This window comes from Kwoniella botswanensis, chromosome 1 (assembly GCF_036426115.1).
Source record: "Kwoniella botswanensis chromosome 1, complete sequence".
Taxonomy (NCBI): Eukaryota; Fungi; Basidiomycota; class Tremellomycetes; order Tremellales; family Cryptococcaceae; genus Kwoniella; species Kwoniella botswanensis.
The window spans coordinates 10,268,508-10,287,462 of NC_088599.1; the positions used below are offsets into that span (position 1 = coordinate 10,268,508).

Here is an 18,955-nt window from a genome sequence, read left to right on the forward strand (position 1 = left end):
GGATGTTTACCCATTCAGGGTACTCGTAAGCTAGTCCCTTTAGTTAGGATCACACCCCATATATTCCGTTTATCTGATAAGTAAACCCACTCGGCTCGCTCCTCCTCAATCCCCCCCAACCCCTGATTCAAATCCAAAGTACACACTTTAACAGTTGCGTTATTGGCTAATGAACTTGAAGATACCTGCGAATCCTCCCGACTCTGACCAATAGAACGGATCCAAATTAGACGGTGTCATATCAGATAAAGCAAAAAGGTTTCGGACCATAAACCCGATCTATTGTATCTTACCATGCTCACATGGTCACGAGTATTGTGCTACAACTTGATGAGGAAGATGCATGCAAGGTATGAAGATATGACCATGAGAGAAAAATTGGACATAACAATGTAGATTAAGAATGATTTATATAACGCTTTATGTAGGAGGGAAACTCATATCTATGTAATTGTAATTTATACAATCAATTCAACCATCCTCGACAGGTTGCGGCACCACACAAGCAAGGTACTCTCAACGCTGGATCAGATTCCAAGGGGAATTTATAATCGTATAGGATCTAAACGAACGCAAACAAAAAAGGAGAATTATCAGCAAATCGCACTCTATTACTTGTGTGTAAGGAATACGGTTCAACTCACCTCTTCTCCTGGATACAAGGTCCTTTCAGCGTAAATGACAATCTACATAATATGAAATGTGGGGAATCAGCTATTTGACACATTCACAGCCGATGTAGCTGAACAGACCCAACCCACCTTGGACTGTCCATTAACTTTGATGATCTTGGCATTAGCCGAAGGATCACATGAATGGTTGATAAGTCGACTACGATCATCCCATTAGCACAGCGGGAGATAATGGATATGGCAGAAGACTTATCAACTCACCTAACACTCCCTCTAAAAGTCGCATCACAAACCACATCATTATCAATCCTGAACAAATAACTCGATCCTATCCCTTGTTTCAAATACTTCTGTTCCCTTACATCTGCAATCGCCGCTCGACACAGTTCCCCAACGTATTCGCAGACCATCTCACCTTGATGGATCATCTCCATCGCATACAGACCATATCCCTCTATCGCCGACCGGGCGAAACGAAGTTGTTTCTTACGTATACGCAATTGGTTAAAAGCGAATAGTTCCGAGTCGGTCACATTGATGGAAGATGACTGAGTTTGTCTATTCTGATCTCTACCTGCCAATCTTGCTGTTCTACCCGTCGTGATTCCAGCTCCAGCCAAGGATGACGATGAATCCTCAGCAGCGGCAGTAGTAGCTTTGTTACGCTGTGGTAGATAAGTTGATTTCGAAGCGGGTGCGACCTTCTTGTGTCCCTCTGCGCGCCATGATCCAGAGGTATGATATAATGGATGAGCAGTATCTAGCAATACCTCTTCCTCTGCCTTGGCATCATCTGCGAATGTAGGTTCTAAACCCTCCTTGGCAGCTGCCAAAGCTCGACCAAGCCAATAGGCATCTTCCTCATCAACAATGGAAGATCCAATGAATTTCTCAAAGTCAGATTTAGGTCCTTTCTTCTTCCCACCAGTCTTCTTAGCTACTTTGACTTCCCCTTCCCCTCCAGCGGAAGGTTCTTGATCAAGCGTAATTTCCGCCACTTCAGGTTCAGGTGGAGGAAGGATCCCGACGATGGATTCGTCGATGGTGGTGACCGGTGAATCGAGTCTTGCTTTTTTGCTCTTCTTCGCGATTTTAGCTTTGGCAGGTCGTTTCTTCCCCTTCGCAATGGGTGTTTCTTCTTCAGTTTTCTCCTTTTGCATCTCACCGATCGAAGCTTTATCAGCAGGGAGAGGAGGTGCAGGTGATATAGATTCCTCGTCTACATCCATGGCCATCTCATCCTTCTCAACAGCCGGTTTAGCAGGTTTGCGAGAAGCAAGCAACTCATCATCTGAGAGGGAAGAAGCGGATGAGAAAGACGGTACTCTCTTCCGAGGTTTTATCAACGGTATGTCCTCTTCTTCATCACTACTCTCATCCGACTCGATCATCCTCGACCTGATCTTCTGAACCTCTTTAAGTCTATCCGCTTTAGGTCCAGTCGGCGTAGCAGTCGGAGCAGGTCGATTCTTCTTGGTGATAGTTAAGTATTTCCAGGTACCTTTCTCGACATTAGCCTCACCGACAGCTATCACTGCAGGTCTCTCGTCGTCAGCTTTCTTGTTGGCTGAAGGAGGAGCTTTGACGACTAGAGTCAAACGATGTCCTCCTATGGCGGTAGTATCGAGGACTCGTTGAGCACGATAAGCCGCGGTATTATCTGAGAAGAGTATATACCATCCACTGTGATTATACAGTATCTGATAAAGGAATAAAGCACGATCAGCTTGATAAGTCCTGAGTCAATCAGATCGACTCACCTGAGAAGGTTTGAAAGCTTTGAAATGATCTTTCAGGCGATTCTCATATTCTCGCTCAGGGGGAAGAGCCTTCGAATCGATAAAAACATGAGCCATACCATTCTTCAGCAAATCCTCTTTCATCCTCTCCATAGCCTTTTCATCTTCTTTCGTCGGTTGAGGTGCAACCCTTCCATTCACTCTCCTTCGACCATAAGGCGACCTGTCGCGAGATCTATACGCAGGTCTAGCATGATCATCTTCACTGTCCGAAGTGAAATCTGAAGAATAATCCGAATACGGGGTCCTCGATCTCGATCTTGAAGGAGCTCGTCTTGTACTTGGCGTGTAAGAGTCTGACTGATCATATCTCTTGGAACGGTTTTGGTCTGCTGAGGTGGTATGACGGGAGAACGGAGCTGCGGTAAAGGACGATGCGAGGTGCTGGACTGTCTCTGGTCGAGCGGGTAGTCCGAGGGGCCGAGAAGGTAACATTGTAGAGTGAGGTGGTAGTAGTGGTCGAGAAGGGAGTGAACCTGGTCGGGAAGGTAAGCTAATTTGGAAGTTGGCAGGTTGAGTAGGTGGCGGTCGGATGTAAGGTCTGGAAGGGAGCGATCCAGTGAGAGGTTTGGGGATAGAAGGAATATTTCTGGAGATAGACGAATCGGCGCGAGGAGTTTGTGCACCTGCCGAAGAAGGTGTACTCGTCCCTGCTGCTGTGGGGGGGATGAGCGAAGGTGTAGATACAGGTATAGCAGGTTTAGGTACTACTTTGGGTTTGGGAGGATACCTTCTAGTCATCTCATCTTTTACTGCTTGTTGAGTTCTAAGCCCTCTTCCATCTAAGACCACTTTTATCTTCTCATCAGCATTCAAGCTGATCCTCTGTCCATCGCAGATCCTAACCACCTGACAAGCTACATCATGAGCTGTGCCCGTTCTTCCATGAGGTGGTCCGTCGAATTTGACCCAACATATACCGAGCTGCATACCCGATTTAGTATCCATCTTAGCGTCTATGTCCTTTATCCTACCATGTGGTCGAAGGAATTTACTGATCTGTTCGGTGGTCGTCAGAGGACTAAGACCAGTGATTAGTACCGCTGCAGGTGGTGGTGGTGGTCTTGGTCCTGTGGAACAATCATCCCACTGAAAATGATATGATGTCAGCTCATCTGATCGTATACTGAAAATAATGTCAGCTCAGCTCACCTCATAATCCACCTCGTAGAAAGAAGTACGGCATTTCCTAGTGCCCCTACCCTTGTTAAGCTGTTCTCTTGATATTTTCGCTCTAGGATCGAATACTTCCACAGCCTGACCATTCTCAATCCCATCGTACCGTTCTTTTCCTTTGACATTGAGGAAACTACCGATCCCAGGTCTGGGTTTAACGCAGGCTGGAGGAACGTATGGAGGCGGAACATAGGGGGGTGTGGGAGTTCTCGGGGGTGGTGGTGGGATTTGAGCAGATTCTTCAGGTTCCATATTCACATCTCCCACATCTCCATCATCGTTGTCAGCTCCAGCTTCCCCAGAAGGCGATTTAGGCCGTATAGACAGATCTCTGAAGTGGAAGGAAGGAGGTGCGTTCGTAGACATTGGTCCAGGTGATGGCGGAGCAGGTGGAGGAGGGGAAGAAGGTTCTATAGGTGGTGGTGAAGGTGGTCGATCATTGATTGAAGGAGGTGGGGGAGGTGGTGGCACAAAGGCAGAAGAGTGTATACGAGAAGAAGGGGAAGAAAAGAATGAACGAGGTGCAGAGGGCGGTGGTGGAGGTGCCTGTGTGGGAGGTGACGGTGGTGGAGGAGGCAAATGATCGTCATCTGGGGGAGGAGTTGGTGGTCTAAAATCCTCCTTTTCTTCTTCTTCTTCTTCTAGTAAAGGCGGAGGGGAAGGTGGTCCCGATCCAGGAGGTAACGGTGGTGTAGGAGGTCTACCATCTGGAGGCGGCGGAGGAGGAGGGGGAGGGGGTGTACCAGCCGGACTTGATTTTTCAAAATCCATATGAGGTGGTCTAGGTCTCTTGATCATCCCATTGCTTACACCGACGCCTCCAAATGATATCGATACTTTAGCCCGTGTATGTTCATCCGTAGGTAAAAAGTTGGCTCTATAACTATTATCCTCTTCTGAATTATGTTGTCCACCTGAAAGTGACTTGTTATGTCGTTTCTTGGGTGATGTCGGCGGTCGTTTAGGTAATTCAGATATAGTATTACTAGATGAGCTTGCTATACTGGTTGATGAAGGGAATTGGCTCAAACTGGGTGTGGAAGACGGTTTCCGATTAGGTGCAGACCCAGAAGGGACATTGAAACGGAAGGGTGTTTTAGGTGAGTTGACACCAGAGGTGGGAGAAGGAGTGTATCTACTTGATTCGCCTATCCCATTTATACGGGGAGTAGATATCCCATTGATTGGAGAAGATGAGGCGGATGTTTTGTTTTCCAGACTATTGAGTCTGGCACGGGAAGGTCCAGCGATAGCATCTGAGCTGGACACACCATTTTGCGACACCACTGAAGATTGAGATTGAGGGAACGCAAATGAAATCTTCTCATGCCTCGGATTCAACCCTCCAGCAGGTCCAGACGGGGGTTGTTTGACTCTCAGAGCTTTTGGTCCGGTGGGTGGGATCCTTGGGCCGGAAGGTGCTGAGAATGCCGGTACATTGCTGGATGAAGATGAAGATGGCCGCGGAGGTAAATGAGGAGGAGGAGCCATTATGTCGGCTCGTGTCTATGATGTAGCGACCATGCGAAGCGGATGCCAGAAATGAGGGTATGCCCTGGAAGAAGGTGAGTGCAAGGTGTCTGATGTCTGTCGATCAGATTGACCACGCGTTGAGTTTAGGTTGACCTGACAAGGAGAAAAGGAGAGAGGCAAGACAGCGTATTTGCGATGACACGGATACCTCCCTGCTCTTGTGCGTTTCGGCTACAGAGGCGAGAAGTGACTGTATGGCTAAGGTTATCTGTCGATGTGAATGGCTATCGGATGGATATATGTATGATGGGATGGATGTTTTTCCTTTTTTTCCAAACAGAGTGAGCGATATGACATGATGAATCGCGTGCACGGACATTTCACTATCTACGCCCCCTTCCTGTTCTTACATTCTTACAGTGGCAAATCAAACGATACCTATCACGGAACCAAAACCTATACACGTATCACAACAAAATACATCTCATATAGTACGATATGATAGATATGATAGATATGATAGATAAAATCTCACTCCAGATCATACAAGAACAGAAGAAACAAGCATACATGGCAAATAAAAAGGTAATTGAAATGTCCCTCAAATTCAAAGTGAGATATACACTTTCCCAAAAAACTAAGCTTCGATCCCTTCCTCAGCTTGAGCCAGTATCTCGCCCACCTTCTCAGCGGCATCTTTCTCCTCCTCGGTGGTAATGACAGTACTGACGATACCCTGTCGGTAAACATCCATACCTTCTCCTTGCTTCAGTACATCCTTCTCGCTGAGTTCAGCTTCAGTCTCAGTTGTGGCTTCAGACGGTACTGCCGTGGTGGGTACGGGTACTTCAGATACCGTCCGATCATTTGGTAAAGTAGGCGTAGGTGGTACACTGTTGATGCCTCCATTACCATTACTGAAGGTCGAGGTCGTCAAGGGCATGGGTGAAGCATACCCATTCCCATTTCCACTCGAATTGAATGATTCTTGGAAATTGATTAAATCTTGAGTAAGTTCATCCATCAACTGCATCGATTTCGTTTGTTCCGGCATCGGCGAACTCCTTTTCCCTTCCTCTTCAGGTCGTTGATGTTCTTCTTCCATATTCACATCTCCATCTAAGTCTCCATCGACAACAGCAGAATTCACTTTGGTGAGTTTGATCCCTAATAATCTGGCTCTTTCTTGCCTTTTACCTTCCTCCACCTGCACCCTACCCACATACTCCAATACGTTCCTTACCCGCTTCTTCATCTCAGCCGTGGTTATCCTTTTCACCGGATACCGTGGTCTGGCAGGTGGGTCCAGCTGTGCGGTACTCTGATCACCCACCACTTCCCTTCCGGAAGGTTCGTCAGGTAATACAAGCTTCCCATTCTCATCCCTTTCCTCTGAGAAAGGTCCATATCGTTGATTGTGATAATGATTTCTAGGTAGATAGCTCAGTACTCTGGGTGCAGGTACCTCTAAAGCATTGGGGTTGGTTGAGGGTAAGAGATCCGCAAAAGCCGATAGATGATCAGGTAAGAACCACGAGAGATGGTTCGCCGATTCAGGTGTCAAAGGGTGATATACCACGGGCGCAGCTGCCAGAGCTCCAGCACGTCGTGTGCCGTGTTCATGTTGCGCTGGTTGAGCTATAGGAACAGGGGTTGATGCAGCTACCCTACGAGCGGGAGAGGGTGCAGCAGCTGGAGGTTGTTGTGGTAATGTGGAAGGGGGTTTGCGATAAGTATATTGATTAGGATGTTTAGGTTTGTTGAGATTGCCAGGTTCGACCGATCCTTCGTCCTCGTCTCGCTTCCTCTTCCCTTTTTTAGTCCTTTCCTTATCTTCCGCTTCATCCTCGTCATCTCTCCGTCGTTTCTCGCCCCTTTCCTTCTCCTTCTCTTCCGCCTGGGCGACCTCATCCGTTTCATGAGGAGGCGACAGCATCTCCGCTCTGCTAGCTTCTAAAGCAGCTTTGACCTCTTCCTCATACGCTGCATCTCTAGAATTCATCGTACTTCTCCTCTTTGGTTCTTTAGCAGACAAAGGTTGTGGTGAATTCGAATCTCGATCCGGCGATATAGACGATATTCCTCTGACTCTACGACCGGTAAGGGATTTGATAGCATCATTTTTGCCTGAACTTGAAGGTGGTTTGTCCCGAGTGATTGAGGGGGCAGGCTGTCTCCCACGAGTACTCCTTCGTCCATCCTGAGTCTCGACATGTGGACTGGTAGCTTGTCTCTTGTGATGCGAGCGAGATGAAGGTTTGGGGGGAGGTGTTGGCTCGGGAGCCTCTTTAGATGGTCCGTCCGGCCAACGTTTCGACTGGGACGGTGGGTAGTCATCCCGATCATTATGTAGGTTTTCCAGATTTTCAGGTAAGGGCGGTACGAATCCTCCTCTACGAGTTTACCGATACGCTTGGTCAGCTGGGTATTTAGGAGGAACGAGAGAGGTGACGCTCGAATGGAACAACATTTACTCACGATTTTCTTCCCAGCCGCCGTATCCATTTCAGTAACGGTTGATGTCTTTCTGGCTTACATTCCTCGCAAAAATATTCTGTAAGACAGTTTGTTTTAGTATGACATGTGCAGTACGGTAGCACGGTTGACTCACCATCTGGTGCTTCATCGTCACCCCATATACCCATACATTCACCATGCTGCCATACATTACACTGATCACACTGAATCATCATTACGTCGATATCTGATGTATCCCCGTTAGCATGTCGTTCCGCTCACGAGGTCTTCATAAAACCATTCGACTCACCTTCTTTGTGACATACACATCGAGTAACATCTTTGACTTCTTCTTCTTCTTCCTCTTCTTCCTCCTCCTCCTCCTCCTCTTCTTCCTCTTGTTCCTCCTCCTGTTCTTCCGGCTCGTCATCAACTTCCACCGCATGTTCCTCCACCTTCTGTTCTTCCTCTTCATCTTTCTCTTTCTTCTGCTTCTTCGATGAGAAGCTCGTACGTCTAATCTCAGCAGGTAAGAGGTGGTCATCCAATAACAATTCATCTTCACCTCGCCTCTTTCTAGTCTGTCTAGATGCGGAACCAGATCTTTCGGTATTTGATAAAGGCGTAGTAGCCAAGGGTGTATTCTCACCTGATCCAGGAGGTATATTCAATCCATTTCTTTTGTAACTTCTAGTATGTACTGGTGTTACTTCCTCATTTCCAATTTCATTGGCATTCTCTATATCATTGTCATCTAAACCAGGTTCTTCCTTGACCGATACATTTCCAAAACCCCTAACTGTCCTATGACGTCTGTAATCTTCCCAATCATCTTTCCCCTCCCCTTCATTCTGCTCCTTTACGTCCGTTGCAGGTTCAAGTTCGGGATCAGGATCAGGATTGGTATCTTCGCTTGTTGGTGGAGGTGGTGTGAGACTGGCATTGGATAGACTTTGTACAGGTACTTTTTCCAGTTCAGATTCTGCTTCTGGTTGTACGTCTGGACTGACCGATCTAGCTGAGATAGCATCCTCTTCTAATGCTGCACTGTCCGCAGGCAGGACATTGCTTGCGGTAGGAGGGCCAAGAACGATGTCGGGAGGTGGGGCTAGACCGCTGGGTGTACGGACTGCAGGTGAACGCGATGCAGCCTGAGGAGAGTTTTTAGGTGAATTTTTCGGCTGTTTGGGTGGTAGAGGAGGGAACAGCGGTCCCGTGGTGGGTGGTAGTGGATTACGTCCTCTAGTACGTCTGGGTTTACCTATATGAGATATCAGCAATATTGTTTAGCGATGTTCTCTTTCTCGCATCATCCTGAACAGTCTCCCATGGATCGCTCGACTATTGATGGTCAGCTTCGTTTCGCACTCACCATCTTCCTCATCCTCCATTTTAGGGGTCGCACTCCCTATACTTGGACTTCTGGGGTTCTTCACCTGCATGGATGATTCTCTGGCTGAGCGGATGGTCGATGTAGATGTCACTGACGTCCTACGCCTATGATCCATTTTCGGTATTGGTTCCCGCTATGAGCGGTGTCGGGCGAGTAGGTGGATATGATGGCAAGCGGTAGAGTCGACGAGCGAAGCAGGGCTGAGATACGGGATAGGGTGATGATGAGCAGGCAGTAGTGCTGATTGAATGATGGTAAGATAAGGCCGCTAGTGGTGAAAGCAGCTGAGGATGATGATGATGAGTTTACCAAACTGGGAATGGGAATGGGACTGGGAGTAGGACCAGGATTGATCCGACAACCGTAATTATAAACACGCGTGATGAAGATGGATTACCGTGGGAAAGTAGGGAAAGTATCAACCCAATTGGATTTCCGAATGCAGTAACTGTCCTGTATCATATCGAAAAGTTGAAATCCAAAGCTCAAGATGAGGATGAGGATTGCAGAGTGGATGATTGGCCGATGAACAGACGTCTCGTCAAAGTATCAACAGAACCATAGCATTGACATCAACAGCAAAGGTATCTGCATGCTTCACAGATCTGTATTCCGGACGATCCCAACAGCTCGATTCACTACCCCAAAAACATTCATGTCCAGTCCCATCGCGAAGAGAATGAAGTCCACCAAAGTGAGTTGAGTTGATTGACTACGATTGGAAAATGTGGTTGATCAAGTCATTTGGGATGTAGGTAATCGGTACCCACTCTGGTACATTCCACTGTGATGGTAGGTGTCTATATTCAAATCAACAGATTTTCAAAGGTCTAGCTGACGAGACACTCTTAGAGGCACTTGCTGTGTTCATGCTTCGATTGACCGATGAATTCAAGGATGCCGGTGAGTCCACTTCGTACCGTTCTAACATCCACATACACATCTCCGTTTACTGATCCCGTGGGGTGAATTATTGTTATAGACCTCGTTAGGACTCGTGACCCAGCTAAGCGTATGTACTAGCGATCTCCCGATAGTACAATAGCAGAACTTACATCGATGGTTACCTCTATTAGTCGAACCACTTGATATCATAGTGGACGTAGGAGGAGTATACTCCCCCGAGAAACATCGATACGACCACCATCAAAGGGGTTTCACAGAAGTATTCGGATCAGGTGGATTCGATAAGATCAAATTGTCATCTGCTGGATTAGTCTACAAGCATTTCGGTAAAGAGATCATTGCGAAGAGGCTGGGTGTTGATGTGCAGGATGAAAAGGTTGAGACATTATGGTTGACCTTGTATTCTGTAAGTATTGATTTACTCGGATTAGGTCCTCTTTATTCCATACATCACAAGAGAAGAGGAATTCCATCGCGCTGATATTCGTTCTTTTGATTATATAGGAAATGATCGAATCGGTTGATGGGTAAGTTATCGCCCTACTATCCTTCACGTGTAGTTTCGAGCCCAAGCTGATAATAATAACAAATAATTCAGTATCGATAACGGAGTCAACATCTCTTCATCCCCTTTATCATACACCCAACGTACCGATTTGAGCTCAAGAGTCAAGAGGTTAAATCCAAATTGGAACGAGGAAGCTACAGATGCCATATACGATGTGAGTTCTGGTCCTTGGCCCGAACACCGAAATACAAAGCGCCATGCCATGCCATTCCAGCCTGATGCATTTACTGACCTCGTTCCGATGTTGATGGTGAAAATAGGAAAAATTCGCTCAAGCATCTAAAATAACCGGAGAGGAATTCCTATCTCAATTAGATTATTTCGCATTTGCTTGGTTACCCGCTAGAGATGTTGTCAAACAAGCTATAGAGAAGAGGTTGGAGGTCGATCAATCGGGTCAAATCGTAGTATTTGAAAAGGTAAATATATCAAACCAAATCAACTATCCAAAACCAAAACCAAACCCAATTTATAATCAAGATCAGAATCAACAATCTCAATCTCAAGTATATGGAGAAAATTAAAAGCTCATTGCAATTGTTGTCATAGTCATGTCCATGGAAAGATCACCTATTTTCCCTCGAATCCAATCTCCCTTCTTCTTCCAAGATCCTTTACGTGTTATATCCTGAATCCGACTCACCAGGTTCAAAATGGCGTATTCAATGTGTACCCGAATCAACAGATAGTTTCGTCAATAGGAAATCCTTACCTGAACCATGGTGTGGTATGCGTGATGATAAATTATCCCAAATCAGTGGGATCCCCGGGGGAACGTTCGTTCATGCGAGTGGGTTTACGGGTGGTAATGAGACTTTTGAAGGTGTTTTGGAAATGGCTAGGAAAGCTTTGAACTTTTAATTCTAACTAAATTAAATTGTTGGATAGTCTTGCCTTCGTTGAAGAAAATATCGATCATATGGTTGGGGGAGTCATTTGAATGGGCTGTTTTGCAAGATACCACATGAAACTAGTCACACAATATCAATTATGTGTATGCATATATGGAAACAAGTAAATGAGTAATTATATTATGATAAGTATCCAATCAGATCCGACGAGATCATAAAGACAATGCAGATAGTGCGGTAGATGAGAGAAAAAAGAAGATGAAATGAATAACGATAAGATAAGAATTTATACAACATAATCTATTGATATACCTTTGTCCAAATCAACGTGCTGTGACCATCTAACAAGAGTAACCAAACCGTTTCTTGTCAATACCACTGAACCTGATCCTGATTCAAATGCAAATCCAGATCCAGCTCCGGTTGTAACAAGCTTAACAACGACAACACCAATTCAAATGAATCTTCGTTATCTCCCTCTGACGACCAGATAACCCCTCTCGGAATCACCTCTGTCAACTTTCCAACCTTTCCTTTCCAAATCATTCGATACAGCCGGTCCCAACACACCTTTATTATTTATCGAATGTCTACCTACTCCGGTTATGATGATGAATCTACCTTGTTCAGTGATCTTCCACCTTTCCAATCTCCTTTCTTTCTCAACTTTCCACCATCGATCTAATTGTTCATTGACGATTGTAAGAGCTTCGTTAATTGTTAGATTATGTAAATCTATAGATTGATTTCTACCACCAACCCCTCCATCTCTTCCTCTTTCAATATAATTATGACTAGCCGTATGAGTATTGGATGTTTGTGGTTGAAGTCCAGTTTGGAGTTGCGAATTCACTCTCAATCTAGCAGCTTTCAATTCCCAATCTCTGGCTCTCTTCGCAGCCTCCATAGCTTGAGAGGCATAATGTCCAGCAATAACTCCTTTAACGGCTCTTCCACCTCCCGCAACTCCATTGACATTTGGTCGGAAGTTTCTCCCAGCAGCTCGAATGACAGTTTCCCTCCTTGCTCTTTCGAGCTGAGCGTTGGCCATACATTCTTCATATGTCATTTTTCTCTCCGGACGGAAAGAAGCGGATTGAGATTGCGACCGTGAGTGTGGTGTAGAGTTCGTAACAGTACGCCAGTTTTGAGGATGAATTTGTTTCCCACTACCACCCAACTGCCTATTACCTAATTTGGGAGACGAGGGAGCAGATCCAATCGGCGAGAATATCTCATGAGCGTCCAATACCATCGGACTATTCAAAGAAGATAAACTAGTTTTCGATCCTGGTACTTCCCTGATCTTAGCTTCTCTTATAGCTCCTCCAAATAACGGTTCTTCTTTCACTTTGGCTGGTCTCACCTTTTTCTCAGGTCGAGTCATCTTTCCTGGTAGACTCGATTTTGCAGTGGAAATAGCATGTTCATCTAATGATCTATTGGATATAGTGGATGTAGCAGAGGTCGATCGAGCCATATCGATAGCTTGAACAGGAGATAGATTCAAAGTGACAGTTTGAGGTTTTGATGTAGATGGCAAGGGTGTAGAGTCGGTATTGATCTTGTAATCAGGTTGATCTGTGGGATCGAAGAAACCATCATTGTTTCGATGATGATCGTCACTTGACCAATCTGAAATGTCTTTCAACAAATCCATTAGATCCATGACAGTAGCTATATCTTCCCCTGCTGCGTGTACGCAAATCTCCAAATCCCTCTTCATCAAGCCTTCTTCCCTATCTTCAAACATCGAGGCATATATATCTTCTAGGATCATCCGAGAAGACGAGTCAGTCTTGGTAGGATGAGCAGGTAGCTTAGCGAGTGAAGCTAAAACAGCAGAATAGGTCGAATGGTAATTTGGTGAATGAAGATAAGATGAGAAATGGGTAGAAGGTTGAGATAGAAGATCAGATAAGTATGATGATAAGGATGTGACAGTATGCCAAGGATTATTCGCTGGTACCGATCTGATTTCGAATCTGCTAGGTGAAGATGATCTACTGGTTGGAGCGGTCGATGTTCGAGATCTGGCGGAAGGAGTCGGTGTAGGTTTACGCTGGAGTGTATCGACTATAGGGATGGTGATTGTATCCTTCCTCTTCTTGGACTTCTTCGTAGAAACGGGATTGGACCCGGAAATGGAACCGCCGTTAGTGGATGATCGAGAATGTGATCCAGATGGTAGAGCAAAGGCGATGTAATCAAATTTGGGTGAAGAGGTGACGACGGGTGGAGATTCGATTGAAGGTGGCTTGGAAGATGCTCTGGAAGATGGTTTTGATTTTGATTTCGATCTTGCTTTTGACTTTTTTGATTGAGTAGATTCCCATTCCTCGACAGCAGATTCAGGTTCCGGTTCAGGTTCCGAAAGTACTTTGACATCTTGTTCATCTTCTGGCCAATGTCCTTCTTCTTCCACATGGCGAATCAATTCGAGGGATAGTAAGTGGTCTATGGCATCTTGTAGAATAGGGTAAGAGTGCAGTACCGAAGTGAGTTCCAATTCCGGACTGGACAATAGAAACAGACTCAATCAACCTGTGACATTCCAAGCAAGCATTTCGAACAACTCACGTTGAAGGGAAAAGCGATTTCAGCAAATCGACTTCATCTCCATATCCTTCCGTACCATCCGATTCACTCCAAGTAGTCGCACTTGTATTCGTACTCCCGAACTCATTGATATTGGTAGTGCTAAGACTACTTAGCCTGTTCGACAGGTCGTCGATCCCGCTTTGACTGGTGCTGTCCGTTCCTGCCCAGCTTTCAGCAAATTCAGAAGGGATATCAGGATCAGGTACGAGAGTAGCTTCCAGTATACCCAATTGATCTTTGATCTCTGGTAATTTGGACTGCAATTCGGATGAAGGGTAGTCTGATAGGATCGCTAGGATTAGTGGTGGGTCGATTAACGGATAATCAGCCTAAACGCAGAGGAAAGGGAGGAAAGGATGATGTTGTTTGTCAACGTGCATTTCCTATCGGTAGATGTCAGACGTAGCTCACAGCTAGTACAGCAGCCAAGGATCCTGGATCTATATGTTCTTCCGTCTTCATCTCGGTCATAGTTGCGTCTGAGAAGGACAGAAGGGGTAAAGCGAAGGGATTTATAAAAAGTCGGACATTTCGGTTGATCAGCTGAAATATTTAGTTTAGGTTATATCGCGTCTTGTAACATGAAATAATGGTGAAGGTTGGGATGATCTGATCGAAAGATGACTTTTGCGATTCAAGTCGGTCTTATCATACTTTGTTTGTCAATATGCGTGTAATCTCAAATTCATGATGCACGATTGGTGTTGGTTGATCTTGAAATGAGATTAGATGATTTCGAGATCGACAAGCGTCATTCTACCGTTAATCAAAAGGGATGTCACGTGATTCGAGACTCGGTCGATAAGATTTCCGAGTGCGAAAGTTGAAAACACAAAACCAACGATAATTTTCACTTTCAGTACATGCTTCTATATCATCACAGTTGAAGCTACAGAACAGACCACAACACACCATCACATAGATAAGGGACAACGATACCTGATAGACCAGAACATCTTCACACCCTCCCAAGATTTATCAAAAAAATTTCACCACCAATATGCCCAAAGTGGTGAAACCTTCAAAACAGCGACATGATCCACTTCATGTCCAGATCGATGCGGACGAGTCACTGAGGAAGTTCGGTAGACCGAGTAAACCCAGTAAGAAGAAGTCGAGAGAGGATGAAGAGCTGGATGATGAGCCTGTGAGTGATCTCGCACTTCGATTATCCCTGCGACGTGTGATCGCTGTATCTCAACATTCCATTTCTCTGAACTTCACTTGGTCACCAACGATGCTCCCCTATCCGCCAATCTACATCTGTTATCAAGATGACCATTGGCTGATCTTCGCCTGCTTTGAATTATGTAGAAAGCAGAAGACGCTCGAATGTCCAGGAAGATTCTCGACTTAGCTAGAGAGCAGCAGGAAGAGGTTAATCGAGAATTGGGTCATGGTGATGACGATGACGAGGCTTGGGAAGATGAGGATGAAGCTGAACCGTGAGTGTCTCTTTTACGTCTCTTGATGCAGGCAGACAGCTGGTCATGTATTCTTCACGACGGACCTCCAGACTCAGCTGATACAATCATTATAGATCGAGAAGACCCAGAGAGATGGCTCAAATCCCAAGTGATGATGAGGATGAAGACGAGTTTGAGGAAGGTGATGTCTCAGGTGACGAATATGCTGAGCTTGTGAGTCGTTTGTTCCTCATTTAATCAGATCTCGCAAAATTCAATCAGTGAGTGAATTTGAGTACTGATGAGTCACACAAAACCTCATAGGAGATCGACCCAGCAGATCACGCTACGTTAGATGCGTTGAATGCAGGTCATAACCAAGCTGGAACTTCGGATGAACCTGGCGAACCACCGAAAACTTTAGCGGATCTGATTTTCAGTAAGATGGAAGGTGGCGCAGTGAGCAAAGGACTCGAAGATGAGGGTGAGTGCTACACCCCGACTTTGTTCAGGAAAGATCAAGCTGATTGTGTTCACCTAATCTCTTCATTAACTGTAGATGAGGGACCACCCGATCCCAAAAAGGGGCTTAATCCAAAAGTCATCGAAGTATATACCAAGTGAGTTTCTTGACACCACACTATACATATTAGTCAAGTTGATCCAGCTAAAACATGGTCATCTCTTTCAGAGTCGGATTCCTCTTATCTCGATACAAATCTGGACCTTTACCCAAAGCGCTCAAAATCTTACCTTCTCTCCCTCATTGGGCGCAGTTACTAGCCTTAACAAAACCTACCGAATGGACCCCTCACGCCACTTTCGCATGTACCAAGATATTCGTATCGAACTTGAAACCTACCGAAGTACGGGTATTCTTAGAGGGTGTCTTACTGGATAAATGCCGAGAGGATATGAGGATGAATGGAGGGAAACTGAATGTACATCTGTATGAGGCGTTGAAGAAGGGTTTATACAAACCTGCCGCGTTCTTCAAAGGGATCTTGTTCCCTCTTTGTGAGGTGAGTATGAGAACAACCTCATTTCATCCTTAACATTGATGATGACGAAATTGTGCTAATCATGTTATGCGATACTCTGATTAGACCGGCTGTTCACTCAAGGAAGCTGCTATAGTAGCATCCGTCTTATCGAAAGTATCTGTACCCGTCTTACACTCTGCTGCTGCTTTGTTGAGATTAGCTTCAATGGATTATTCAGGTGGGTTGTGACTTCAACCCTTCCGCAGTCTTATATTTTCTGTATTGGATACTGATCGGGTGATTTTGGCAACGCCTCTAGGGCCTAATTCCTTATTCATACGTATATTGTTAGATAAGAAGTACGCCTTACCGTACAAAGTGGTGGATGCGTTGGTATTCCATTTCATCAGATTAGCGAATTCTCAAAGAAGTAGAACGGGTGAAGATAAATTACCTGTTTTGTGGCATCAGAGCTTATTGGTTTTCGTGCAGAGGTGAGTAGATCGATGCTTCATTGACTTTACCGTGCACCAGTAAGACCGATGAGTTCAGTTCATCTGGAAATCCCATTCCATACCTTGTAATATGGATACAAGAATAATGCTGATCATCTGGATTTGTTTCACAGGTACGGATCAGATTTAACACCCGACCAGAAAGACGCTTTGTTGGATGTCATTCGATCGAGGCCCCACCCCACGATCAGTTCAGAGATCAGGAGGGAAATCGTGAACTCGGTCGAAAGGGGTGCACCAAGACCTGAGGATGGTGAAGATGTCTTGATGCGTTAGAAACGTTTGGGGTATCCCACCGGTGTTTTACCTTGGTCTGCATGGATTCCCTATGTTTGTATAGTAGTACTTTATGAAAGGCATTCTCGCATATGTGATTGATACCTTTGACATCACACAGGCTAGGCAGTCTTCGGTCGGAGCCAGATGATAATCCACCTCATGATACAACCACGTCATACTATTTACTCGTGCACAGACCATCACCCTCAAACCTCACTCGTACACTGCAACCGCCATATCCAAGGGATTATAGGAGCATGATCGAGTGATACAGCAATCACCCCAGTCACGTGACCCGTGACCCGTGACCCGTGACTGTACCTTACGATTTGGTAATATACAGTTGTACGTGAGCGCATATACCCGTTTAGGTAGTAACAAGCCCAAATAGAGACGCGTCTCTCTTTTATGAGGTACTACCAGTTGTTACACATAGCACCACAGTAGTAAACATTCCTTTCCTTCGTACTACGCTCTACTACCAATATATCATCAGCCCATTTCATTCCCCTTCCCCCCCCCCCTCTTTCTTTTCTTTCTTTCTTTTTTTTTCACCATACAACCAAACAACCCACCCATCACTCATAACAACTCTTACCTGTTTTCAACAACCAAACCAATCTCAATAATTCATAATGGCTCGTAAGTATATGCATTCTTTCTGTATCATACGCGGTGGAGGTTGTTTACCCCTCACTCTCTTCTCTCCTCACTATACCGTCCGAGGGAAGAGAGATCGTCGCGTATGGATGGATGAATCAATTCTACTCAAATCATTATATATTCTGATGCTGATGATTTTCCTTCTTCCCTGCTTATTGTAGCCAAAGGTAAGTCCTAATCTGATTGACTATCTACACCAGATATGCATATCGAGAGACATCCACCAAAATCACGACCGACCAGCCATCTCCCTCTCATTCTTCCTCATTCCTCTTTCCTTCCTCCTGGACTGAACGCGTAATCTAGTTAGACTCGAGAGGATGAAGCTGATCTCTTTTTCTCTTTCCTCTTACCTCCTTCGTTGTTGTGATTCATAACATGGTGTCAATCCGATATCAAACAATCCATCAACAGCTGCTACTGCTGAAGGTAAAAAGGGTGGTGCTAAGAAACCAACTCCTTAGTGAGTATTCTCTTCCCTCAGTTCTCTTTCCTGCGTTTATTGACCATCACCTTTCTTCTCGCAGCAACGAATACATGAAAGTCCAACTTGCCAAACTCAAGGCCGAAGCTGAGAAATCAGGTAAACCTTCCAACCACCGAGTAAGTCGACTTTAGTTTCATCATGATTACCTCTGGCCATGTCCTGATGAATCTCATTGAATTGGTAAATAGGAAAACTTCAAGAAAGTTGCTGAATCCTGGAAAACTGCGTGAGTAATTCAATTTCACTCAAATCTCAGATTTGAGATTACAGATTCGATGATGACAAACCTTTTTGCTGACAATTTCTTCTTTTGGCTTGTTTCAACTTTATATTTAGTCCCGAGAACCCCGTTAGTATACTAATTAATTCCTTGCTTTTTTAATACTCTCTCATGCTATCTAAACGCATCGGTTTACTGACTGTTTATTCTCTCCTGTCAATAGAAAAACAAGAAATAAAGGATAACGATCCATTCGTATTCGTCCCTATCGTTTGTTTTCGTTCTCTCGAATTTCCAATTTCCGATTTAACAATTTTCGATTTTCTATATTCCCCCTTTATTCCAAGTATGAGAGGTACAATGAAGGTGGAAGAAGATGGAGGAGTGGTCTATCTATCTATCTATTTAAAAGTTAGTAGTAGGACGTTAAGTTGTATATGATATTGATATTATATTTCATTTTATTCTATTATATATGATATATGCAAGAAATCGTCGTCTCAAGTCGTCATTATATTACCATAATATTCAGCCGGATTTGGGCTA

At 44.9% G+C, this 18,955-nt stretch overlaps 6 protein-coding genes across 6 annotated transcripts; 3 read left to right on the forward strand and 3 right to left on the reverse strand.

The window, feature by feature from the left end:
• Positions 1–466: 466 nt before the first annotated feature.
• L199_003882 (uncharacterized protein) lies at positions 467–5,098 on the reverse strand (the record flags this gene model as incomplete). The annotated part of the gene is made up of 6 exons (XM_064889610.1): positions 467–562; positions 645–686; positions 762–831; positions 894–2,332; positions 2,393–3,520; positions 3,584–5,098. 6 exons carry the CDS (start codon positions 5,096–5,098, stop codon positions 467–469), a joined length of 4,290 nt encoding a protein of 1,429 aa, XP_064745682.1.
• A 619-nt stretch (positions 5,099–5,717) lies between these two features.
• On the reverse strand, positions 5,718–9,045 carry L199_003883 (uncharacterized protein; the record flags this gene model as incomplete). The annotated part of the gene is made up of 5 exons (XM_064889611.1): positions 5,718–7,473; positions 7,559–7,634; positions 7,692–7,784; positions 7,848–8,798; positions 8,910–9,045. 5 exons carry the CDS (start codon positions 9,043–9,045, stop codon positions 5,718–5,720), a joined length of 3,012 nt encoding a protein of 1,003 aa, XP_064745683.1.
• Positions 9,046–9,585: 540 nt separating this feature from the next.
• L199_003884 (uncharacterized protein) lies at positions 9,586–11,265 on the forward strand (the record flags this gene model as incomplete). The annotated part of the gene is made up of 9 exons (XM_064889612.1): positions 9,586–9,624; positions 9,686–9,722; positions 9,783–9,833; positions 9,913–9,942; positions 10,007–10,242; positions 10,341–10,363; positions 10,435–10,558; positions 10,665–10,823; positions 10,954–11,265. The coding sequence occupies 9 exons, from the start codon at positions 9,586–9,588 to the stop codon at positions 11,263–11,265; spliced, it is 1,011 nt and encodes a 336-aa protein (XP_064745684.1).
• A 459-nt stretch (positions 11,266–11,724) lies between these two features.
• L199_003885 (uncharacterized protein) lies at positions 11,725–14,318 on the reverse strand (the record flags this gene model as incomplete). The annotated part of the gene is made up of 3 exons (XM_064889613.1): positions 11,725–13,771; positions 13,836–14,185; positions 14,268–14,318. The coding sequence occupies 3 exons, from the start codon at positions 14,316–14,318 to the stop codon at positions 11,725–11,727; spliced, it is 2,448 nt and encodes an 815-aa protein (XP_064745685.1).
• Positions 14,319–14,856: 538 nt separating this feature from the next.
• On the forward strand, positions 14,857–17,036 carry L199_003886 (uncharacterized protein; the record flags this gene model as incomplete). The annotated part of the gene is made up of 9 exons (XM_064889614.1): positions 14,857–15,003; positions 15,171–15,301; positions 15,397–15,496; positions 15,587–15,746; positions 15,822–15,882; positions 15,954–16,284; positions 16,369–16,483; positions 16,565–16,739; positions 16,874–17,036. The coding sequence occupies 9 exons, from the start codon at positions 14,857–14,859 to the stop codon at positions 17,034–17,036; spliced, it is 1,383 nt and encodes a 460-aa protein (XP_064745686.1).
• A 638-nt stretch (positions 17,037–17,674) lies between these two features.
• L199_003887 (uncharacterized protein) lies at positions 17,675–18,571 on the forward strand (the record flags this gene model as incomplete). The annotated part of the gene is made up of 6 exons (XM_064889615.1): positions 17,675–17,681; positions 17,864–17,869; positions 18,117–18,165; positions 18,230–18,305; positions 18,378–18,415; positions 18,526–18,571. The coding sequence occupies 6 exons, from the start codon at positions 17,675–17,677 to the stop codon at positions 18,569–18,571; spliced, it is 222 nt and encodes a 73-aa protein (XP_064745687.1).
• Between the last annotated feature and the right edge of the window lie 384 nt (positions 18,572–18,955).